Source organism: Lathamus discolor, chromosome 3 (assembly GCF_037157495.1).
Source record: "Lathamus discolor isolate bLatDis1 chromosome 3, bLatDis1.hap1, whole genome shotgun sequence".
NCBI lineage: Eukaryota > Metazoa > Chordata > Aves > Psittaciformes > Psittacidae > Lathamus > Lathamus discolor.
Window position 1 is genome coordinate 30,497,933 of NC_088886.1, and position 26,361 is coordinate 30,524,293.

Sequence of the window (26,361 nt, forward strand, 5' to 3'; positions counted from 1 at the left end):
CAAGCTTAAAGTACTGCCAACTAACTGAAACAGATCCAATGGATATAAGGTGTTATGACATACTGCAGCTATACAGTGATCAATAATATATTTACTCATTTGGGGAAATTTTAAAATATGTAATTAGATTATGCATGTTTGATACGGATTCTGAGAACTTCTGGAGCTGAAAGCACAAACAATAAGAGCTGAGTACACAATCCAGTTTTCCAATTCTACTACGGTCTCAACCTTTGAGGAATGGGCAAAGGTAAACTGTTAAATACACATCTACACAGAGCAACTAATGCATACAAAATTCTTGCATCTCAGACTCAATTGGTAAGAAATAAGATGCAAGCTGTCTTGAAGATACAGCACGCTGTGCATAGGCAAAGTTTTCTTATAAACAGAGAGAATTAAGAGAACATTGACTTTCACTACTGTTCTGTCTCTCAACAGAAACAATAAAAATGACTACCTTTCTGGTTTTCCAAGACTTTTTACTTCCATACTGTCCCCAGTAGTTCCAGTAAATACTACTCCAACCCTAAAATTAAAATAAAATATACATTTAATCATAAAACATAATGTCTATTGATAAGGAGGGGAAAAAAGGAGAGAACCCATTACTGCTCTTTACTTTGAGACAATAAAAAATGCACACTTTCTGCACTATTTAAACAGAAACTATAATTTCTCCATTATTGTGACTGCAATTCACTATAATAATCAAGAATTTCCATAAATATTTTAAATAGTCACTTTTTGATATGCCTAGGGTTTTGTGTATTTCATTTTCCTAAGATTTCATAGTGAACTGACATTGCCAGGCCCTGGGCTTTACAATCTTTCTAAGCAATTTTTAAGGTTGCTTTTACCATGAACTGCATGCCCTAGTAGGCATTTTCTACATTAGATAGCTTTGTCATTACAACTCACCGGCTTGCAGCTTCAACTAAAGCTTTCTCATCTGGTGAAGAAGCATAATACTCCAATGGAGATGCTATTCCATTGGCATGCCAGGGGCCATCAGCACCATCTGTCTGATCTGCATTGATCTGAACTGTATGACAAAGACAAACAGCCTTCAAGAAGAGCTCCTCCTCTTTCATCTATAAGAAAGATGAAACTTAATTTGTAACACATATCAACCCAGTTTTCAATATATTTTAAAAAATATTTTTACTTTAAAATCTGCCAAGTATTCCATGTTAAATAATCACATCTCAACATGTTCAATAGATACTTTTTTTGGTAATACTTAAGTGCTTGAAACTGTTGATAAGTTCTAATTTTTTATTTTTGATTTCTTTGAATGCTGATGCTAGAAGAGTATTTCTCTGAAATAAACCACTTTCTGTCTGGGATGCCTAATGGGGAAAAAAAAAAAAAAAAAAAGAAGTCTTACCAAACTATGTGTATTTCCATCCGGTGAATCTTCAGAAAACCCCTCTGGAGTTAGTTTACCATTGACCTCTTGGTACTTTATGCCATTAATGGAGCACTCCCGAAACTGCATCTCATTTTCAGTTAATGTACCAGTTTTGTCTGTAAACACATACTCTACCTTTTGTCAAATAAAAAAAAAAAAACAGACTTTGAGTTGCATGTATGTATTAGAAGGAAAAAGTAAATATCTCAACCCACACTCTCCACGAGAAACCTTTTTTTGATCATGTTAAGACTTTTTATTTCTGCCATCAGATGTTTATCGCTTATTTTAAAATTAATCTGAAATCAAAGTGCAACCAATAAAAAGATTTCAGTAACGAATTTTAATATTAAGAAAGGAGTAGAAAACAGAAGGTAAAAAAAAAAAAAAGGAAAAAAAAAAAGAAACAGTTTATTTTTTACTCTACCTGTCCCAATTCCTCATTGAGGTCTGAAGTATTTACTTGTGCTCTCTGGTTTGTTTCTTCATGATAGAGGTCAAGATCCCAGCCAATAAAAAAAGATCCAAGAAATTTCTGCATCTCAACAGTCACATAAAGTGAAATAGGTATGATAAAATTGTAAAGTACCAGAAAAGCAAGAAAATCTGAAATAAATCTGAGAATCTAGAAGAAAAAAAAAAAGAGAAAATGTAAAGATTGCATCACTAAAGCAATGTGGTGCAACATGGTTATTTAGTTATGTTTCAATATGCATGAAAAATGACAAATTGACAGAGCTGGAGGAGACCAACTCCCACATATACATGAGAAAGACAGCACACAGTGACAATGCAGACATTTCCAGGTTGCCCCAGTAATGCACCTTCAGACCGATGCAGGAAGACTGCCTTAAGCTATGACTGGATGTTTCAATTCTCAAGTTCATTAATTTTTGTCCTTCCCTACTCAATCTGTCAGGAAGGCTGCTGACTAATATTACCTGTCATGGTGATGCTGTTTTGAGACAGATATCTAGAAAGAGTTCGGTATGAAAAAACTTGTGTGCTCCCCATTCCATCAAACAGGCTTTTCTAAGTAACCATAACTAGTGAAGGCAAACAACTGTCATTTCATGTTGTCAGAGGAACCTTCAAGTATTCTGTACTGGTTTGAGACAGCAAAGAGACAAGAGGGTTCCTGTCTACTAGCATTTCCCAGTGACGTGGGTGATGCAGACAAGAAAAAGACTGTGGATTTCAATGGCAAAGGCTTCTTTTACGCTTCTTTAATCATTGTATACAACCATAGATGTTTCAAGTAAAAGGCTCCATAATAGGACAGAAATTTCTATTTATTAGGTACGATAATTTCAAAAAACTCTGAAATGCAATATTAGTCTATTTGAAGTCTCTGATTTGCAAAGAAAACCGTATCTAAATCATACTTTGGGAAGAGTCTTATACTAGTGTAGGAGAACATTTTGAAGAAAGGGAGCATAAAGTCTGCAAAGCTAAATAATGTCTGCTCTTCTGAATTAGAACACTGCTATAATCACTTAGTATACTAAGTCAGTACCAATAATTAAGGTGTCTGACAAAAACTAAGGAAGTTCTGTGCCTTAAGAGATCTTCCAAACTAAGTAAGAGACAGACAAAGAGCAGTAATTCATTTAAGAGAAGATAAACTGAGATAAACTAGAAGGAAGTGCAGCAGGAGGGCCAGGAGACCTCCTTGGATGGATAAGGGGCTGCTGAGGAAAATTCAAATGAAAAAAGAGGCTTACAAAAAGTGGAAGCAAGGACAGGCGGCCTGGGAAGAGCACAGGGATGTTGTCTGGGTAGCTAGGGACCAGATTAGGAAAGCTAAGGCCCAGTTAGAATTAAACTTGGCTAGGGATGTTAAGGATAACAGGAAGGGATTCTACAGGTACGTAGCAAATAAAAAACAGACTAGGGACAATGTAGGCCCCCTGAGGAAGCTCAAGGGAGAGCTAGCTACCCTGGATTTGGAGAAGGCTGAGGTTCTGAATGACTTCTTCGCCTCGGTCTTCACTGGCAAAGGCTCTAACCGCACCACCCAAGTCTTGGAAGGCAGGTGCACGGACCGTGAGAATGAAGACCTTGGGCCCACTGTAGGAGAGGATCTGGTTCGAGACCATCTTAAAAATCTGAATGCGCATAAGCCCAAGGGACTTCATGAAATCCATCACCGGGTCCTGAAGGAGTTGGCAAATGAAGTTGCTAAGCCACTGGCCATCATATTCGAAAAATCATGGCAGTCAGGTGAAGTTCCCAACGAGCAGAAAAAGGGAAATATAACCCCCATTTTCAAGAAGGGGAAAATGGAAGACCCAGGGAATTACAGACCAGTCAGTCTCACCTCTGTGCCTGGCAAAATCTTGGAGCACATTCTCCTGGAAGGCATGCTAAGGCACATGAAAAACAACAATGTGCTTGGTGACAGCCAGCATGGCTTCACTAAGGGGAAATCCTGCCTGACCAATTTGGTGGCCTTCTATGACAGGGCTACAGAACTGATGAACAGGGGTAGAGCAGCTGACGTCATCTACCTGGATTTGTGCAAAGCATTTGACACTGTCCCACACCACATCCTTCTCTCTAAATTGGAGAGATATCAATTTGATGGATGGACCACTCGGTGGATAAAGAACTGGCTGGATGGCCACACACAAAGAGTTGTGGTCAATGGCTCAATGTCCGTCTGGAGACCAGTAACAAGTGGTGTCCCTCAGGGACTGGTGTTGGGACTGGTCTTGTTTAACATCTTCTTCACTGACATGGACAATGGGATTGAGTGCGCCCTCAGCAAGTTTGCTGATGACACCAAGCTGTGTGCTTCGGTTGACAGGCTGCAGGGAAGGAATGTCACCCAGAGGGACCTCGACACGCTTGTGAGGTGGGCTGATGCCAAGTGCAAGGTCCTACACCTGGGTTGGAGCAATCCCAGGCACAGCTACAGGTTGGGCAGAGATTCAGAGCAGCCCTGCGGAGAAGGACTTGGGGGTGCTGGTCGATGAGAAAATGAACATGAGCCGGCAGTGTGCGCTCGCAGCCCAGAAAGCAAACCGTATCCTGGGCTGCATCAAAAGGAGCATGACCAGCAGGTCGAAGGAGGTGATCCTGCCCCTCTGCTCTTGTGAGACCTCACCTGGAGTATTGTGTGCAGTTCTGGTGTCCTCAACATAAAAAGGACATGGAACTGCTGGAACAAGTCCAGAGGAGGGCCATGAGGATGATCAGGGGACTGGAGCACCTCCCGTATGAAGACAGGCTGAGAAAGTTGGGGCTGTTCAGCCTGGAGAAGAGAAGGCTGCGTGGGGACCTCATAGCGGCCTTCCAGTATCTGAAGAGGGCATATAGGGATGCTGCGGAGGGACTCTTCATTAGCGACTGTAGTGACAGGGCAAGGGTTAACAGGTTAAAACTTAAACAGAGGAAGTTTAGACTGGATATAAGGAGGAAATTCTTTCCTGTTAGGGTGGTGAGGCACTGGAATGGGTTGCCCATGGAGGTTGTGAGTGCTCCATCCCTGGCAGTGTTCAAGGCCAGTTTGGATGAAGCCTTGGGTGAGATGGTTTAGTGCGAAGTGTCCCTGCCCATGGCAGGGGGTTTGGAACTAGATTATCTTAAGGTACTTTCCAACCCTAACTATTCTATGATTCTATAAGAAAGGACAATTACTAAGGTTAGCAAGTTTCTTCAAGCACTGTCTTTTAAATAGCAATCGGCATGATATAGGAGAGATGAACAGAGAAAGCACTCCAAGTGAGGATGTCAGCATATTGAGAAATGCAAAGCAGACTGCGGAAGTGAACAAGGGAGAGAGAAAAACAAAGACATGGTAGAAGGAGAGTGACACTGCAGAAACACAGATGGCTCTGCATGCTCCTAAAGGCAAAGGTAAAGGAATGGAAAGATTGAGTATATCCCATTCTATTCAGAACTGAAAAAGCTCCACAGGCTAGTCAAACTTACATAGCAACTACTTCAAATTAAGAGAAACCAAGAATTTACTTTACTGACCACTTCAATAGTTGAAAGTGTGTTAAGTGGGTGGAGGTAATAAAAACAAAGTCACTAAATAATTTCAAAACTTTTAATTTAGTACTTTTCAACAGTGATACTTTCAGACAAGATAATTTTAGAATATATTGAAAAGTATTTGGTAACTGTAGTGATGACCTGAGTTAGTAATTCTAAATTAACTGGAAAAACATCTCAATGCTGTGGTTTAACCACAAAAACACTTTGCATGACAAAGCTTCTGAGAAAGTTGCATGTTTTACAAAAATGCCAGTAAACTTGTAACTCTCCTTGAATCAAAGACATTCTCGAATTACTTTTTTCCTTCCTGAACCACTGTGTACTAACTGTAAATTGCACTCTACTTGGAAAGCAGAACAGAACTCTCCTGACTCGTGATTTGGACCTCTCCGCACACATGGCCCCTAGTAAGCACATTCAATTCTCCAGTCTCTTGGAGAAGAAGAGGGTGTGGGTATTAAAAGTATTTGACACTACTTCACATGTTGAAACTGGATTTCCAATTATTCTGCCCGCTCAAGAACTGCTTTGGTAGAAGGTAGACTTGTACAGAAATCAAAAATAAAGCAGAATACAGGAAAATACAGAATTATTTAAAAAAATAAAAAAGATAATTAAGAAAAAAATGACACTTCTCAGAACTGCAGACTTATGGAACTCTTCAAAGTGCCCATCCAGTCTTTACAGAAAAGTGAGAAGGCAAGCAGAGGCTTGAATAAAATTGCCTTACAAAATTGTCTGAACAATCTCAACATCACAGAAAGTCTGGACTGCGAAATCACTGCAATGGAACATGCACAAGGACAACCATCTTTTTTTATTTAAGGAATGACAGGAGATACCCAAAAGAGCGTATCTATAATAAGAACATAGAACATCAGAAATATGTCCTAGTAAGACCCAAAATTTTCAAAAAGCTTGGTCTTTTCATAAAGAAAGAAAAAGTCCAACCATTAGCAGAGGTAAGATATTTCTACACAAGAGTGAGACTACATAAGACTCTCTCAAAAATACTGAGACAACAGGACACAAATTTGCAAGTGGATTATGTGGCAGTTATGCCTAAATCCAAGAACATAGATATAATATCACATTGAGTATATAGTGGTTGAGGGTTCCTCAGATATGCAATTGGTTAGAACTACATTACCTTACTGCTGTTTCTTTCATGCTCTGTTTTTTCATTATACCAAGGCTCATCCCATTTTTCTTCAGCTTGCCATGCATACTTTAAAATAGTGCTCAGAATGGCTTCAAAGAGGAGGATTATTAGATATATAATCAAAAAGGAATTCATGGACCTACAAAGAAGCAAGATAAAACCAAACAAACCCAAAACCAAACAATTTCAGTTTATTTTACTTAATCTGTTGACAAACTGTGGTTAACTGGACAATTAAAAAAAAAAATTAATAAGTACCCTGTGTTCAATATGGATAGTTTCTACATCACAAGCAAGCAACAGAAGTGAAAAAGAAATCCTACATTTGACTACAGTATAGTCTATACACAGCAATATGTAGACTAGATTAAGGTGCAAGAATACCCCAACAGCTGACTTGTGTGACACTTGTCCAAGAGTTTCGTGAGTGACTTATCCTTCTCTTCTTCCACAAGTATCTAGCAAGGCTGTGAAGGCAGGTCAAACACCACACTGGAAGTCCAAGGCTGCACCTTTTTCTTCAGTTAGAAGAGTACTGGCATGTGCATCTGAATATTTAACCCAGCCACTGCTATACCAGGATATAGTCGAACTTGCCTCTATATTCTGTAATGCTAGCCAAACCACCTTTCCACTCCTTGCTTTGATGACTGAACTTTTCCTGTGCATTCTATAGTTCAATACTGTGTTTGCAAAAGAATGCTGGACGGCTATCTCAGTTTTTAAGTAAGTGGAATAAAGGCAACATACCAGAATTCCATTTTCCTCTTAACATACTTCACGAGGTTCAACATATATATCTCTATTATAATAACACCTATCCCATAACTACACACAAAGATATTTTAAACTGAACCCTCAACTTGTGCTAGAAGCAAGATTCATTGCAAAACGCATCTGGCTAGGCTATATATCCTTTGGACTATGTGAAACAAAGCTATTTTCCATTATATCAAATACTACAATTCAGAACAAAGATTTTTAAGTAATTAAGACTTCATTTCAATCCATCCTCTTTAAAGGCATGATGCAGTTTTACAGTAAAGGATGCAGAGAAGAGAGGAGGCTGGGACCTGTTGTGAAAACTATCTCTAAGCATCTAGTTCAAAAAGCACTTCTTCTATCATTAAATAATCTCCACATCTAAAAAATAAACCTGAACTTTTCCCACTTTAGTCCTCTTTTAAGCATGGGTATTTCAACTTCGTATGCTAGTGAAAGAATCAATAAAGGATGAAAAATCAAGAAGCTCTTCAGAGCTTCCTGAAGGCAAAGCAATTAGCTTCTCTTCCCTTGCTTACAACCCAATGACAAGTTCTTCAGGGTTTTAAAGTTACTAAGCAAAATCTAAGTTAAGACTCTACAAATAAGAAAGATATTAGAACATAAACATACTTTTCTACTGCTGACCGTTTCTGAGATTTACTCTTGTAATTTAATGCCATCTTTGTCTCCATACCTGTATACACTGCAACACCTGGGAAGGAATGGGAGGGGAAAGGGTTATACCTTATTTTCTGCATATATACAGTTTGCATAATTTTTTGTTTTAAGAAACATAGGATAAAATCAAGAGGTGATACTACTTTTGTGTTTACTTCAGTACAATAGTGAGACAGTATTAAGTATTTGCAATACTCTATTATAGTAAAACAGTACTACTGAACTAATTTTAACACCTACAAATATGCTGTTCATGATTATGACTGTACTGCTCTTCAATATGTATTTTATGGAAATCAGAATGGTAAGTCTCAGGAGAACATGTTGAAAAATGGGTAACAGTAAAAACAGTCCTTTACACATTGTAGTTAAGTTATTCCTTTATCAAACCACATCAAGTATTTTCACTTGAGCACAGAGCAAAGCCGGAACTTTATATCCTTAGAGATTTTTCAGCATAATATCATTACTTTCATCTATAATCATATTCCTTCAGGTAACAGCAAGATTATGACAATTTTTTCAGTGCAAGTAGAATTAAACCACAGTTCATCAGTATGCTTTAAGAAGAGAATACTCTTTAAATATTTAGATGTCTACAAACCAAATATTTCTTTAGTGTTTTTTAATCTTGCTCCACGAAGTAAGAGACTTTCAGGCCCAAGAGGTCTAAAAAGAAATAGAAATATCATCACTTAAAAATTAGTTGTTTTATATTACGTGAAATCCAGTTTCCTATGCAAATTTGTCCTATACCCTCTATGAATTTCCACTGCAACAACTATAACTGCACACCCATTTAGGTCCATCTTCAATGCTCTTACCCCTTTTACCATATCTCACCTACATATCTCCACAGTGCTCTTGGTTTCCTTTCATGCCTCCTTTGGTCAGTGCCATCCTCTCCCACCACTGTTCAGTATCCCATAATTAGTGAATGAGCTAAATCATAGTGCAGGAGTGCTGTTTTAGGTTTGGTTTATTAACCTATCTTACTTCTACCCCTCTGTCAAACTGAAACGATCTAACAAGTTAAAAAGTTATTAATATCAGAGAAACAACTAGATGGACACTAAACCACCACAACAGTGCTGCTTTCGAATACAAGAGTAAAATTTATTCAACATGGAGGGGGTGGGGGTGGAGGGAATCTATCACAACACAATTTTATCATAATTTACATTCATTCCATTTGCTAAGTTAGCTGTAAACAATGTTGTGAAAATAAAGGTCCAGGTAGAATCAAGGCTCATATTAGGTTAGAGCGATTTCTTCTACTCCAGTGGCTGTATCATCTTTAGAAACTGACAGTTTGAAATAATTAAAAAAAAAAAATAATTAAAAATTCACTATTTTTGCCAGGGTTTCAAATGAAAGCAGAAATTGAACTGCGGTGGCCAGGGTGACATACTGGGTATAAGCAAAGGAATTCCAAGATCATATACCAAGTGCTACAGCATACAAGCCCTTGGGTTTGTCTTACTTTTCCATCAGCTGTACCACAGGCAGTCCATGATTATCTTAACAAAGCATTTTTAATTTGAAAGCGTAACTCAGAGTTACTAAAAATAACCCAAACGCACACCTCACCCCCCACAGTTAATATTTAACTTAAGCATTACCACAAATGTGACAGTTACCACTACAAATACTGTGTGCATCAATTCTGCACACAGATTATGATAGGCTATTTAAATTACATGTACATATGTGAATATTTTAGGCAAGACTCAAACTTTAACTGATAATTTGAACTAAAAGGGACTAAATGTGTATTTCTGGATTCAAGTATTTTTGGAGTTTGTAAAACCAGTCTGAAAAACCCAAAATACAAACCAGTTAACTAACTTGAATGCTGAATATTCCTGAAAGTCTGGTCATTTCTTCAAAGTGATTTCCCTGTCTTTATTTTAAACCCTGACCTTTCTTACTCCTGTTCTTCCTCTTTTCTCTCCTGTCCTATTGTGATGGTGGGAAGTGAATGAACAGCTGTGTGGATACTTGGCTGCTAGCTGGAGCCGACCCACCACAATTAGCAACGTTTGAGGAAGTCCATAAATGGATGTGTAAGTGGCTTCACATCTCTTTTTGTATTTTATATTTTCACATGTGTTTGTTTAGGTGTATGCTACTTGCTATGACTGACAGGGAAAGGTTGTGAGCATATGACTAAATCCACAGTTATGTGTTGACTATTACAGATGCAAGGATTTAACTGTACAGTCCAGGTAGTATGGTAGTGTGAAACATATACTAAAAGCTACACATTTGTAGCAGAGGCTTTCTTAAAACAAATTTCAGGAATTTAGTTACAACAAATTTTTAGGAATTTCAAATGCAAAAACATCTCCTCAGTGACTCTGATAAACAACAGTTTTGCACAAAACGTAGTAATGAACTTTTCTTAACTAATTTTTTTCATCTCCATTTAAGTATGCAGCTACAATTGATACTTACAGTAAAAATACCCCTCCTTTCACATATTCAACAGTAACTCTTTCTTATGTTGGTCATTTTAATCAACTCCATCAGTTCTAAATATTAATCTTACAAAATTTTAATTACCTTACAATTTCTTCAATTTGTTGACTTATAGTTATTCTTCCAACAAACCTATGAAAGATGGCCATGCGTTAGGAATACCTACACAAAGACTCAAAAAATATAAAAACCTCCTCTGTTACAAAAAAAGTCATTAGTGGTTCACAAGTACAAAATAATCAACTTTTATTAACAATCAAACTTAACCTATATGGCAACACTGGCAGTAATTTTACAAAATATATTTTACAACAGAAACATTTATCCTTCAAAAGAACAGTCATTTGAGAAGCCTATTAGGTTTCAATAATAAAGCCACAAAAGATTATATTTCTTTGCTAAAACAGACTGTGACTTCTTCATGTTTCAATAACAAATAATCATAGAACCATAGAAGAGTTAGTGTTGGAAAGTACCTTAAGATCATCTAGTTCCAACTCCCATGCTATGGGCTGGGACACCTCACACTAGACCATGTCACCCAAGCTCTGTCCAACCTGGCCTTGAACACTGCCAGGGATGGCGCATTCACAACATCCTTGGGCAACCCATTCTAGAGCCTCACCACTCTCACAGTAAAGAGCTTTCTCCTTATATCTAACCCGAACTTCCTCAACAAATACACGTAAGCATATTAGCCATCAGAACTAGTAATTTTTCATTTAACAAAACTGATCTACTTGCTTTTAAAATCTGACACTAGCACATTTAGCATGACCCCAGCTTCTATAGTAACTGTACCTTAACTTGATGTTCTTACACATTGAACCTGGCAAATATTTCAACAGCTGTTCAAATTAAGTATCCTGGCTTTTAAGAATCTAATATTTCTCAAAGATCTGAAAGCTTACTTAAGAACTGCTGCTGTGTATACTTGGATCTTGAAAACAGCTACTTGACTGCTACCATTTTCCATTATACAATTCAGGAGAAATTTCAATGGGAATGTAACTTCTTTACCTATAACGCTCTTTTATTGAGTCTAGGTCATTGCTCGCTGATGTTAAAAGCCAAAATGTAGCACAGTCAGATACCACTGTTTTTAATCTGAAGTTTTGCTGCTGAAAAATGGAGTTAAAATCTGCTTTTAACCATAAGCAAAATAAATGTGACAAACACATATCCTTAGAATTAACGTAAGCTTACAAGAATTTGCTACAGTTTGGCTGAATTCTATTAAGAAAAATATACTGCGTAGGCAGAACTTTATGCAACCCTTTCTCTAACCTGCTCAGATTCATATGCCATTTAATTTTTTAAGATCTGGAAACAAGTTTACTGGTTAGAACAGAAATGTACCTAAGCGTCATGATTAAAACACAAAAGACAAATATTATCCAACAATTTTGATTTACTATTGAAATCCTCAAATTTAACTTCTCAGTTGCAATTTTCACTAAGTTCATATGTATAAACATGCTAATTATTAAAATCTAAAATTTAAGCAGATATATGAAGCTATTTTAATCCCAGCAAGACACATAATATTCCTACTGTTAAACACCTCATTTTGATTTAATTTCAAAATATTTACTAATAAGGTGATACCTGTATAGATCCGCTTCTGGCTGCTGACATTCTATAACAGCTACAAGTTTGTCCAGGTTGGCAACCGACTGTAACACTGCTGTTTCTGGGACTGCAACATGTGTCTGTAAAACAGTGTCCACTAAATTAAATATAAAGGACTATGGGGCTGGAGGGGGTGGTGTGTGTGTGAGGGGGCAGTTATTTCAACAGTCTAAAATAAAAATGGCAGAGCAAATCAACTACATTCTATTTCATAATGGTAACCCAGACCTTAAGATTGGTCTCTCCATCCAAACTTGCAGTAGTAACATGGCATGAACCGTCCACTCGATCAGATGACAGAAGCACCAGATCAACAGGAAAAGTCTCATCTTTGGCTACTCTGACAATGTCCCCCACCTAATTAAGTGAACACAAAAGAGAAGCGCTTTAATACAGAGTTTTAAAAGAGAATTCATTTCAGCATTGTTACTGAATCATGATGAAACAGGCCACAATGACTACTAATGGAAGAAGAACATCAGCTATGCAACAGAAACACAATTTTCAATTTGTCCTTAGGCACATACCCGAATGTTTTTAGATCTAGTTTTAACAAGGCCACCACTTCGAACAACATACACTGGAGCACCGTTCACTTCATTGTCTGCTTTGTGTCGTAGCCAGTCTTCATAACCCTGTGGAAAACACACACAAATTTACTTTTTAAACAAGAAACCTACAAAGAATAACAAGTATCTTCCAAGCAAATGTTCTTCAAAGTACTTCCTGTACAGCCTGAATACAGTTACTCATTTCTGTTGAGCTTCTACTACAGCAGTTACTCAAGAATACGGGAAACCTCTTAATTTTCACTCACTTTACACAAGTAAGGGCAAATAAAGTAGCAAAAGTAGTGAAAAAACTTAACAGTCCCATGTTCTGTCAAAACAAACAGGCAGTAACATTTTCTGCAGATGAGATGAACAGGCATCAATTCAATCTTTTATCTGTATGGATTAATATAATACAAAACTGGCAACAGTGACTTCTAAGGGTTTTTTTGTGGTGTTTTTGGTTTAAGAGAAATAACAGACTGAAATTATTTCCTCACATCATAACATATAACACTATAGTTACTGCCACAGCCTATGCATGAAATCTTAAGATTTCTTCATTTTGTACAACATGATGTACAGCAAGAGAAGATGACTGAAAAAGTTTTAGTTCTTTGAGTCCTAATGCAACAGTTCTCAGCAAGTGAGTTTTTTAATGGATAAATTAAGCAGTTTTCCTTTACCCAATAGCTGGCATGTCTTTAAACACCCTTTTCCCCACTCAAACACATGCAAACATTTATGAGTGAATCCAGGAATATTATTCCTCTCCAATTTTCCTAAACAATACATTGCTTATTTAATCTTGTAGCCTGATTGTCAGTAACAATCTTGGTACTGTTTAGAAAGCCCCATGAGGAAGCACAAGAAGTGGATCAGCCTATGCAGGAAGTTCAAAGGCTTTTACATCCTGTCAAGACTCCTGCAACACGTTTGCAGTTATAAAGACATTTTCCAAAATACTTTTCTGCAGGTATAAAAACATGTGAAAGAGTTAAAACCACTTCCTTGGAAGTGTGCATAATCCAAATTCATCCTAGAATGTTACAAACATTATGTGAATGTTGTAATACATAGAGTACTAATGCAGATGGAGTTTATGGAATTGTGCAGTTGACTGGAATTTGCAGGAAATTTATATGATGAATTTAGCATGTTAAAAGTATAGTTTTGCAATTCTAGCTTTGTAAGTTTTTAAGCTTTATAAGCCAACTGCTTAAAACTAAATAATTAAGTGTGTAGGAATAGCAGCCACACAGAGAGATACTGGGAAGTCAGAATCCTCAAACCCCTAACACTTTTTCAAGAATCTTTCCTGATCAATATGAAAAAGCAAGTCATTACCTACAGCTCCTTGTTAAAGGTGACTGACAGAAGAAAACAAGGATTTAACTAACATACAGTAACCTTGGGGCATTTGTCTCATAAACCTGAACAGCTGCACAATATGGGCATTTGGCAAAGAACTGAAATTAAATCTTCTTTAGAAAGTACAGATTCCAGCGCTTTCTCCATATGACCCCTATTGTCTAAAACACAAGTGTGACACCTCACACCAGGGAATTCTTAACTTACTGCAGTCAGTTTCAATCTCCCCAAAATTTACCTACTGCAGCATTTTTGAGTGTTTTATCCTCACTTGCAAATACTGCAAAAACACTGCGAAAAAGAAATATTCAATAGGAGTACAGGGAATGCTGCTTAATTGCATGAACAGAAACAAAAGATTTAAAACCCTCAATTATGTTATATTCTTAACTCCTACTTGAATAACTGCTTCAGTGTACTTAGAGAAAAACAAACAAAACAAAAAAACAAACAGGCCTGCATATTATATTAGCAGTTTTTTGTTCTCAGTAGGCCTATATTTAATCAAAACTTGCAGTTAACCTGACATTTGTGGAAACATCTATGCCCAGTCGGCTTATTTGCTAAACACCTATGAACCTATTGAAATGGACTAAGTTTTTGAAAGTTCCTTAGGAAATCTCTTTATTTTGTTCAATTTTGTTTGTGGTTTTATTTTCAACTTTCATTTTTGTTTTATTTATTTTGTAATTTTGGACTCCTCTGAGGACTGCACAGGCATCTTCAGAAGTGTAAGGAGGAAAGCGCTCTGGCTAACAAGATCGACAAAATGACACAGCATGAATTGCATCACTTTGCAGTCTTGTACGTCCTTCTGACCAAGGTGCAATTACACTGCTAAGAAGAGAAAGTTCAATCACCTTGGCTGAGAGTAAAGTAAAGCTGAGCTTTGCTAGAGGTGCCACATTAACTGGCCTTCTGGAAAGAGGAGAGTTTTTATACCCACTACTAAGCTTCTCAAACCTGCATACAGTTAATGCTTCTATTTTTCCCCCTTCATCTTTTTAAGATACTAAAAGGTTATAGTTTAACATTTATCTTGCTGAAACTTTGTACAGAACCAGTGCATCGCAGCTTTCAGAAGGAGTTTCTTCCCCTAAAATCTGCTTCCTATTCCACTTCTGGTTTGAGGAATTGGGAGCTGGTTTTGAGACCATACTGGCTATTTTCTGTATTCCAACAGCAGATTTATCTTTCTTTATTTTCTCAGGACAGCCTGTTGGAAATAGCACAGTGAATTGTCTTTCCAAGATAACAGCTTGTGAACACCGTTTGCCTACTTTGTGGCAGGTAGGATAAATGTTAAGAGTCCATTACAGCAGTTTAGGTGGTTCCAATAATTCTTGCAGAGAGATTAAGATAGTCAGAAAACCTGTGTTGCTTAGCAAGTCATGAATGATTTGAAACTTCTAGAAGAAATGCCAGAATCTGCTCTTTACAATCGACAGTAAGATACTTAAACTTCCCAACACAAGACTGCACATCTGGAAACAAGGCGGTGATAAGTTTATTTTGGACTATTTTAGACTTACACAAGTCCAACTTCTTTCTGGGAAAAAAAAAAAAAAACCAAACCCTTGTAACTAAGTTGCACAATCTTTCAGTTCACATGGCTTTAACGGATATTTTCTACTGCCTACTTATTGCCACAGCTCTTGAATATGCGATTTTTGGGGGTGATGGTGCAACTGAATAGCATTAGGGCACTCTATACATACACACTGCACAGAAATAAGAGGAAATGTTAATTCACATATTACTCCAGCATTAAGATTCCCTCTGCTCCAAACATCATTCTATCCACTTGAAAGCTAGAGTTATTTTTACCTTGCCCTATTTCAGGTTGGCTTTGGGTGTTACTGGCACAAAACAAATTGAAATTCCAGCTGTAGGTCTGTAACAATCTCCTGCTTACTTTTCAGTTGCTATGACTGCATCTTTTCCCCAGACAGCATTGTCAAACCCTTGGAAAGGGATAATTCCTGAAAATTACCTCCCTGCAGAAGAAGTTATAGTTTTATCCACATGACCTCCTTATTTATGTGCTTGTTTCTTTCTCTTCTTGCTCTAAGGGTTTAAAGAAAACAGAAGACTTTTCTTTTTCTGTTTTTTTCTTTTTTTTTTCTTTTCTTTTTTTTTTTTTTTTAACATTCTCTTTCCAGGGCATCTAGGTCTTAGTAGGATATGGTATGGTGCTTGAAGAAAATTTCTATTAAACTCATACTTTGAAGATTATTGTTATTTCAAGCACCATAAAGCACTCCAAAATGTTTTATGTAATCAAAGAAAAACAAAACAAAAACCAGAAGCTTTCTAAACTGGATCTTTACCTGGTACAGGATTACAGTTAATATACATTTTATATCATGAAACATACTCCTTGGGGCAAAATTTGCCTTTTAACTACTGACAAACACAGGTTGCTTAATCTACCCAAGCTCTCAGTGTGTGAGGATTGGTTTTAATATGTAGCGAGGTGTGCCAAAAGAATAAGTGAGGAGCTTTCAGAAAAGGTCTTATAACAAGTGACATGTAATGCTTAGACAAGAATGCTGTCTGACAGTCATTCACTGTCCATTTGAGGGTACCATAGTGAGTCACTGCTTGACGACTAACCAAAATGCTCAAGTTCAAGCATCTAACAAGAGATGTTAAATATAAAATCCTTTGTAAGAATGACACATTTTTTATTTATTTTTAGTATATAAACAATATGTTGGTCAAACTCTGTTAAGTAATTTTACCTTAGAAAGTCTTTGTGCTACAAGGTTTTTTTTCCCTTTACCTGTTTTATGGCTGTCACAGTTATGACAAAGAATAATGGCAATCCACTGGTAATAGGACTGGTAGGGGTATCTATCATGAGCTAGGAGAGAGGAAAATATAAAAATTAGACCCAGTTTTATTTTTATAATTGCAATTTTTTTCAAACTCCTCATTGTGAGTATTTTTACTGCACTTCCTGCAGTATTTCTGAAGCAAAACTCAGTTCCTGACGATGTTAATAATGATGCAAACAAAGGTTTTAAGGCAGAGAACACTCAGTCACATTTGTAGCACGTGCCAATTCTAAGAGTCCTTAGCATGTTTTCATCCTACAAAGATGAATTCAAAAGTATATTACAAAGGAAGGAAACCTAGATTTTGTGAAGCTGTTTCAATACTCCACACAATCTACTGCTTAAGAGCAATGTAAAGTATAACAACATCCACTTCAGAAATGAAAATAAAGTTAAAAATAGTAATTTACAACAGCTTAGATACTAGAAAACACTTTCTTAGACTGCTCCTGTCTGGTTTCATCAAGTTAACATGCAGTTTTTCAATATGTGCTATTACTGCTGGCATGCCAAAAGTGCAGTGTGTACACTAAAACTCTGTATGTGGGGGGGATGTTAGTGGTTTGCCTCGGCTGCAGATAAAAAACAACATGGTCAAGTGCTGTAAAGAAAATATACACAATAACAATTCAAAACCACAGACATCTATTTGATCCACTTTACCTGAGACTTGTGGCATTGCTTTGGGAACCATTAAAGAAGAAAAAAAATAGTCACACATGAAGTTTACTCTGTTAAGAGCCAAGAACCTCAGACAGAATACAGATTATGCCATCTTACCACACATGAATGAGCTTGTTTTTTTTCTTCACTGAAACTGTTTATAGAACACAGCAAAAAAATCAGATCTAGCCTGCAATATTGTCTGTTCTTCAACTGTAGCACTGCAATTTCAGCTTGGCAGCACGCTGTCCAAGAAAATACATGCCAACAGCATCTGATTTTTGGCTGGATGGGGTTCCCATGCCATTTTTGCCATCTACACTCTCCTCCTTTCTCAAGGGAGGCTCATACATGAAAATGGAGCAAGTTTTGTGATAGTGGAAGTGACATGGATGGCAGCCTGCTCCTTTTGCCTCTTTCACCAGAACACCATGGTCATTTGTCTGCTACACAGCTGGACTCACATGCATCACACAACTGGTGTGGAGCCTCACAGGACCAAAATGCAGTCTGTCACCATGTTTCTGGCATGCATCAGTGTGGTAAATAACGTGGACTGAATTTTGCTGCATGTTTAAATCATATAATGAAAACCTGCCTCAGGTCTGTCATCCACAGTGGAATACGGTGGTAATGACAACCACTGCATCCTGGTCACATGAGATTCATATGACAGAGAAAATACCATGGTGATCAATTTTTAAAGGTACGTTTGCCTCATAAAAAAAAGAATATTAGATGCTAATGAACTTCCAAACAGGATTTCAATAAAATCAGAATTCCACCCCAACAAATGAACAAAAACAACTGCAGCTTTTCTCCCATTTAATTTCCAAGAATACAGACATATACACATTTCCCACACAAATTAGGGCACTCACTTGAGTCACAAACCACTAGAAAAGGATTACACTCTGAGTAGTTCTGCCTTTAGATCCAAATTTTTCATGGACATCATCCAGGTATTAGTAAAGTCTAACAGTTTGAAGAGAATATGACTCAAAAAAATCAACTGAAGTGGTACATTTGTACTGAAAAGAAATAAAAGCCTTAAAAATGCAACACTGTCTATGGTTACTTTAAGTAACATTTATGTTTCATGTCCAGCATACCCCCATATTCCTCAAGTTATAATATTAAACAGCACAAAACATTGTAACAGGAATGACGAAGTTAATATTTTTAACTAGGAAGATGGAATGGACAATACATTCTGTTCAACTAAGTTAGAACTGTATGATTTTAGTAACTCCCAACACAGGAATTTTCAGCCTATTATAAATTTAATTCTTTCTAAACGTGAAAGAACAAGGGACACAGGATTAAAAACTGCAGACAGTTGAGTCCCTGTGCTGGCAGTGCAATGGACTTAGAAGCTGCACCCTTAAATACATTAGCATTCATGAAGATAAAACCTAAAGACAGTACATAAATTTGGACACAATTATTTTTAAATTATGTTATTTTCCAAGGCAAACTGCAAATGTGCTGGTTTTTTTAGAGACAGAATACATAAGTAGAGAAGTTAAATTCACAGAACAAAAATCAATGGCAGAATTTACAACATAAATTGCAATTTCCTGAGTATTATTTAACTTACCTGAACCAAAAATATAATCAGAAAATAAAAGTTAGCTACTCTTCTGAACTGCTCAAATAGGTTTTTTGGAACAAAATTCCACACCGTATACTGAAGGGGAAAAAGAGAGAGAGAGAACAGTTATGACATACAGAACAATTTTTCCGTGAAATTCAGCTAAATCTTTTCATTTTCCATATCCCCTCCCTCAAACCATCTGGTCTTGCTCTACTCTCACAGAAAACTACTGTACCCTTTGGTTTCTGGGTAGGTTGTTTTGTTTTGGTTGGTTGGTTGTTTTGTTGTTCTAAATGCAGGTAGCAGGGAAGCAGGGGCAGCAACTGGGTTGCCTTTACAGTCACAGTTTTAAATATTTTCCTACCAACTAGGATAGAAGCAGCTGGAATTATTTGTCTGCTTGCATCCTGGGTAGCAGAGAACAAATTAATTCTTGTATCTGTAACTTTGTCCTACACCACAGTGACAACACACATCCCCACCATCAGTTCTATTGATTTCAATCCAAAGTCACACTAGGAGGGAATCTGCAACTGCAGTCCATTGCTGATTTATTTTATGCAGAGTATTAGCTTACATTTTGGCCATTTTATAAATCTTCACAACCAGCTTCATCCTTCCTTTTAAAAGTGGTTCTGTGCATCACATCCAGACACAGGCAACAATGGTTTAAAACCTACTTTTCTTCCAAAATTCTGACCAACAATTAATTGTTCTGTACTTAGTCAAAGTCTGAGGAAGTAGGCATGAGAGCAAAAACTACACAGGAAACAACCTAGCTTTTTCCTCCAAAAAGATTAGCCTCTTTCATTTTTAATACTGTTGATGCACCATGAGACATAATACACACATGCACATTCACTACACAACTTCTTAAGTACAAGTGGCTTTCCCATGCCAAACTTACTCCTTACCTTGGATGATACAATTCTGTTGTCCACAAACTTCTGAGGAACATAATGGCCATGCTGGGGAAAACGATTAGCTATATAAATAGTTCTTGTATCGCTTTGATGTGGTGGGTCAAAACCCTAAAACACAAAATCAAAAAAAACAAACTGTTTTATTAACTGTAGTTTTGTAAAATTATCTTTGTCCTGAAAAATGACTTCCAGGTATCAAGCAGCAGTTTTAGAATAGTGGCTTTTTAATAGGAAACAAAATTAACATGTAAATTAATGTCTTCACAGCCATCCTCCTGATAACCCTAATGAAACAGATTATGATCAAAATAAAAGATTAAGAAAAAAGTCATACTAGTATGCTGCAATAACTGGATTTTGAGGATTCCCACCAGCTTAAAATAAAAAAAGCATCTGCATGTGCCTAGACAACAGTATTTTCCCAAACAAGTTCTATCTCCAAGAACTAATATTTTGTCTAATCTCAAATGTGATTTCCTAACATCACCACCAGCAGAGCATTAAAAAAAAAAAAAAAACCACCAACCCCCCCCCCCCCAAAAAAAACCCACCAAAAAAACCCCTCAGAAATACTGATCAATAGTTCCCTGCCAAAACAGAAGATCCCTTGGAACCAAAGCCCTGTTTTCAGGTCTACTAGTCAGTATTTTCATCAACTGTCTCTGGGACGGAAAGGGGAATACAGGTGTTAAATCTGCAGATGACACCACCTCAGGACAGCAAGAACTCCAAATGAAAACTTTCAGTATCACCTTGACCAACCATACACACAGAAGACTGAAAGAGGCAGCAGTTACATACAACTGACTGCATCTACAAAAAGAGAGTAGAAGCCTGTATAAACAGTTCTGAAGATGACAATCAAAAGGCTACAGCTCATCACAGGCTTAATGTGAGTCAGTAATATCATCCCATTAAGAAAAATGATCTTTGGCACTATGGAGGCTGGAGGAGGAGTGGGAACCACAACTGAAGCACTGTGAATCAACTGGACACTATCCAGAGGAGTGGGCCATGAGCCACAGGAGATCCTAAAAACAAGACATATAATGCAAGGCTGACAGTCTAAAAAGCCAAGGGCAATCAAATCGGAAACATTTAGCCTAGAGGAGAAGAAACTTGGGATATACTAGCACATCTTCTGATATATAAAAGAGTGTTCCACTGAGAAAAGGGGTAATCTGAAGGAAGAAGAACTAGGCTTAAGTTGCAGTTAGGAAAACTTAAGTTTGGATATTGAAAAAACAGGGAAAAAAAATCCTTCCTTATAGAAACAAATAATTAAAAACCAAAATAAGTCACATGGGAAGGTTGCAATGTCTCTGTACCACAAGGGCTTATATCTAGGTCATTCAAGTCTATCTTTAATTGAGCCTTTCCTGGGGCTACATGACTCACCAGAACTCTTCCTAGCTCTAATGTACTGACCTGGAGAAGCAGGTGATGGCAAAATACAATAAGCAAGACAGTAAACCAGCAATAATTCAGGCCAAAAATACTACTAAAATAAAAAACAAAAAGCTTTAAGACATGTAACAAGCTAGTGAAATTAAGTTGTTTGATAATGAATCAGTGATAGTCCAAAAAGTGGTGAATTTCAGCATGAGCATCACATATTCCTAATCTTAGAACCAACTCTATACTGTATACAGTTTCCTTGTTCTTTGATGCCAAGTGAAAAGACATCACCAATTTCATTACTAGAGGTGAGGAAATTACCTTTGCAGTTGTGTTGCTCCACTTGTGAAACCAGGCTCAGACCCTGATCTGTGTCAAATAAAAACTGACACTTTACAGAACTCCAACAGAAGATATTTCTGTATCAGTTAACTACAGAGGATGAAGAACAGCGAGCACGAGCTACATAAAAAACGGTCGGTTTAACCAACCAAGAATTTCCTTTAATTCATGACTATCTCTAACACAGGTTGTTAGGTATGGTCACATTCAGAATGGTGTCATTTTAAAGTAAATGACTAATTTTAAAATCCTCTCAGATATATATATATATATATATATATTTTTTTTTTATTTGGCATCATTACTACAGAAACATTCTCCTTCAGAAAGGAAGAGGTCCAGAAGAAAGAAGGGAGAAAGAAAGGAAAGGGGATTTTTCAAAGAGATTTGAAGGAGAATGAACTTTAGATGACAAGCTGTGGAAGGCTGCTCTGGTCACACACTCCAGTGTGAAAGCTTGTTTAAAGATAAGAATGGAGCAAGGAGAGAAAAAGTAGATCGGGAAAATGAAGGGGAAAATATACATACATGTCAGAAACAAGAAGAAAATAACTGCTCATGACTTTCAGAGAAGAGATACAAGCATGAAAATAAGGTGGGTTTTTTTTTAAAAAGTACCTGTTAAATGCTGACACAAAATTTTAAAATTTTGGATATTTGACATTAGTGACATATTATTTCCAAATGAATACAGAAGATGCCACAACAAAAGTGTTTTGCATGCAAGAAAAAAAGTGCTTAATTAATAAGACTACGTACACAGCTCTTCTCTCAGAAAATGTCTGTCACTCACAAATTGCCAGACATCCTCACTTTGGAAAGTCATATTCTACAGCCTGAAACCCCTCCACTCTAAATCAGATGTAAAGCAAGGGAAAAAACCAACCAAACCAACCAATCAAAAAAAACCAACCAAACCAACCAACCAACCAAAAAAAACCAACCAAACCATACAAAGCAAAGAAAGCAACAGGCAGTCACTTGCGATAAATACTAATTTCCACATCACTTGCTGAAAGTTAACAAAATATTTCAGAGTGACTAGTGTATCACTGAATTTTTTATATACCTGAAAGTTGATGAGTTTAGTGACATTTTTATTATGAATAGTGTAGACCTCCATACAACTCAAGGCTGCAGAAGGACTTCTATCAATAGAATACCTCTGCTGAAGCACACTCAATTGATTAAAAGCAAGGAATCTATTTTCCAAATCACATATCTGGTCATATGAGTTTACAGGTGCAGCTGGGCATTTAAAACAGCTTAAAATTTCAGTCTAGACACATTTAACTCTGTTTTGCTGAAATTTTCCACAGAGTAAGCACAGAAGCTGTGCAGTCAGCAGATCTATGGAGATGGCAATGCACAAGCCAGGCAGGCTGGGGTCAAAAACCTCTTCATTTATCAGAGCTGTGGTTGGAAAAGGACACATCCTTAACAACCTTAGTCACTTGACTGTAATCACAGCAGGAATTAAGTCAGAGCTGGGAGCAGAACCCAGATTTCCTAAGTTTCATGTCTGTAACTATGAAAGATCATTTGAAATTACCAAAAACCCCTGTCATCACATAGTCAGCTGATGAGACTGCAACCAAGCAGATCTTCCAAAGAAATTTTAATTCTGCATCTCTCCAAGGAAGATTGTGCACAGACATTGAACTTAATTGTTCAAGAACTGAAATACCTTGAACTTTTCTGTATATGAACACAGATCCTGCTCCTGACACAAAAATTACTTATACTCCAAATTTCTGCCTAGCATGTATCTATGAACAAGCCAGCAAAGATGTACAGAAAGCCCACTGTTTCCTAATTTCACTTGTGGACAGCTCTTTCTCTTTCTAATGTCATTATCAAACTCAGCTGCAAAACCAGGGTAACGTGCCCTTGTCAAAAGATTTTTGCGGCTAAATAGCATGAATACAGAATCCCTAAAATAAATTCTGAGTCTTGCAAAAAGATTCAGTTGTCACCAGTATATTTAAACAAAAGTTAAGTTTTCCTGCAGTTATCTAGTGGAGTGATTTCTACCTAAATGCATAATCATTACTTCATAACAAGTAAAGCTGAGTTTATTACAAAACTTTATATTTAAGGCTCATTAATCAGGTGTATTACATGAATCAACTGTAAATAAAACAAAAAGAAGAGTTTTATATTGCTACTGAGGAAGTATTATCAGCATGAACAACAAATTAGGCAACTGGAGAAAAAAGCAAATGAGAAGAACACTATGAAAAAGAACTGTGCAAAGGATGAGACTGCCCTCCCAACACCTACAAGTGTAAACAAACAAACAAAAAAAGAAGAAAAAAAGAAAAAATGCTTACTCAACTTGTTGGTGTAATATATCCCATCTACTACAGACTCATTTCTTTAATACCACTATTACCTTATGGCAGCATGCATGTACATACACCCTCCCCACGTACTCTTCAACGCCGTTAAATAAGACAAAAAAACCCCACAAGTCTTTCAGCTATGATTAGCAACATGAGACCAGTACACAACAAATCAGTTGGTGCTGCAAGCTTCACAAGATATGCACTGATAATTACAAATCATGTGACAAGCAGATTTTGCTTATGACTTGCATAAAGCTAGTATATTTTAACATGATCTCCCAAATGTTTTGTATTCATCATTCACAGTTTTTTTTTTGGGGGGGGGGGAAGGCAAAATTACATTTGCTAAAAGAACTTCTGTTATGCGACCATTTTTCAGTGAAAGGCATTTGAAAGAAGGAAGCCTCAATTACATCCTCTTCCTCCTTTCAAAAACCGCACTGAAAGCTGCTAAAGAAAGTAGCAGTTTCCCCAAAGGCATGGAATACTTTTCCCTGTGTTAGATAAGATGATCTAGTCACACTTCCATACCCATTTTCAGAAGCCTGTGTAAGTCTGTACTCAAAACAGGCAGCCAATAATCCTTTCAGTCATGTAACTGGGCAGTAGTCAAACTGAATTTGTTGTATCAAAGGTTAGGGTGAAGGAAGAAACAGCCTCTCACAGCAATTTTAAACACTGCTCTAACAATTAAAGCAGCGAATCAGCTGAAGCATCCTGAGGTTTACATAGTGCCATGCAATTTGCTCCTCCTCTTTGAAATATCACTCCAGTAAATAGATAAAACAGTACAAAAAGTCAAACACTATTCATGCAACTTCCTCTTCCAGCTTACTGTATCTACAGTCATTTTTTAATATCTGACAACAAATTATATTGTAGCCTCCTAAAAGACTCAAGACCAAACTACATTATTTTGTGAAAACAAGCACTCAAGGAAACAAGGCCCAAGAAAACATGAAACAATAATCCTTCCTTTTACAAAGGTAAAAAAATGCTTAGTACCGTAATTAGAAGAGTCATATTGGTGCTTGGAACAAAATCCTAGATACATACAGCTCAAATTGTTCTGACTTTACCTTATTTTGTCAAAATGCCAACAAAAAATAACTTGGGAAAATCCCTATTTAAAAAAAAAAAAAAAAACCAACCTATCTTCTCTTTATTTATCTGCATAAATAACAAGCAAGCTAAACTGGCCTCATTCACTGCTACCATACTTCCCTGTGCCGGTTTCTCTACTCAGGTGACTGATGCCAAACATACTGGTCTTGTAACATCAATAAAATCAGAAAGCAAAAGCAAGCTGAGCAGGCAAGTTAGGCTTTCTAACATAACACTCTCAAAAATGGTTCCGATATACCCAGTTTCTCTTAGTAGTGAGCAATTTTAAGAGATTTAGGTACACTGCTTAATTTTAAAATAGTCCACCTTTGCATTAATTAAGGAACTATCTTTCTTTTCCTCCTCTACAAACCAAATCAGTATTTATAAAGCATAATCCATTTTGGACTTCATATGATAAAACAAACCTAATGCTTTATAACAGCTATTCTTTTGTGGCTGTCTTCAACAGAATTCCAAGCTTTCCACTTTTGCCACAGGATTATTAGAACTCTTATCCTCTCGCATTCAATGTATTTAATCAACTAAATGCCGACCATACATTCCTCATTCGTTGTTTTGTTTCAGGATGTTCCCGTTCATACTCAGACACACAGATTATGAAAATTAAAAATAATGAACAGATCCTGTGATACTTTTTCTCAGATGCTTTTTGACATAAAACAGACTTTACAATAAATGTGTCTTCAACTCAATTAAGCAAACAACTTAATGAACATTCAGATTTTAGAGAAGCTAGCCTCAGAGTAAGGGCTAGTGGCTCCCAAACTACTTTGCAAGGCCATTCAGTGCTCTCTAATTTTTTTTCCTAAGAGAGACAGATTTAAAAAAGCATTATGATGAAGTACCAGTGGTCTAACAGAACTTGAAGGTTGACTGTATCTGCGTCTAAAACATTTGGTCTTTTGCCATGACTCCCAAAGTAGCCCACTGCTCTGAAGAAGAGGGAATGAAGATGCCTCTGAAGTTCAAACCACACAGTTTTAATTTCAGAACTAACAGTTTTCCTCCGTGAGCTCTAGCAATTAGTTATCCTTATGTACACCATCTCCCTCTCAGACACATA

General features: G+C 36.9%; 1 protein-coding gene across 5 annotated transcripts in view; it reads right to left on the reverse strand.

The window, feature by feature from the left end:
* ATP11B (ATPase phospholipid transporting 11B (putative)) overlaps positions 1-26,361 on the reverse strand; it is a 70,418-nt gene that overhangs the window by 36,059 nt on the left and 7,998 nt on the right. For all 5 annotated transcript variants that reach the window (XM_065674490.1, XM_065674489.1, XM_065674491.1 and 2 more), the window contains exons 2-15: positions 20,074-20,190; positions 19,163-19,252; positions 16,845-16,925; positions 12,665-12,772; positions 12,366-12,494; positions 12,114-12,217; positions 10,590-10,637; positions 8,629-8,693; positions 7,977-8,058; positions 6,570-6,720; positions 1,842-2,039; positions 1,391-1,549; positions 922-1,094; positions 461-529 (exon numbers count right to left, since the gene is read on the reverse strand). In XM_065674490.1, coding sequence (XP_065530562.1) covers positions 461-529; positions 922-1,094; positions 1,391-1,549; positions 1,842-2,039; positions 6,570-6,720; positions 7,977-8,058; positions 8,629-8,693; positions 10,590-10,637; positions 12,114-12,217; positions 12,366-12,494; positions 12,665-12,772; positions 16,845-16,925; positions 19,163-19,252; positions 20,074-20,190 — 1,574 coding nt within the window. The remainder of the gene's footprint in view (positions 1-460; positions 530-921; positions 1,095-1,390; positions 1,550-1,841; positions 2,040-6,569; positions 6,721-7,976; positions 8,059-8,628; positions 8,694-10,589; positions 10,638-12,113; positions 12,218-12,365; positions 12,495-12,664; positions 12,773-16,844; positions 16,926-19,162; positions 19,253-20,073; positions 20,191-26,361) is intronic.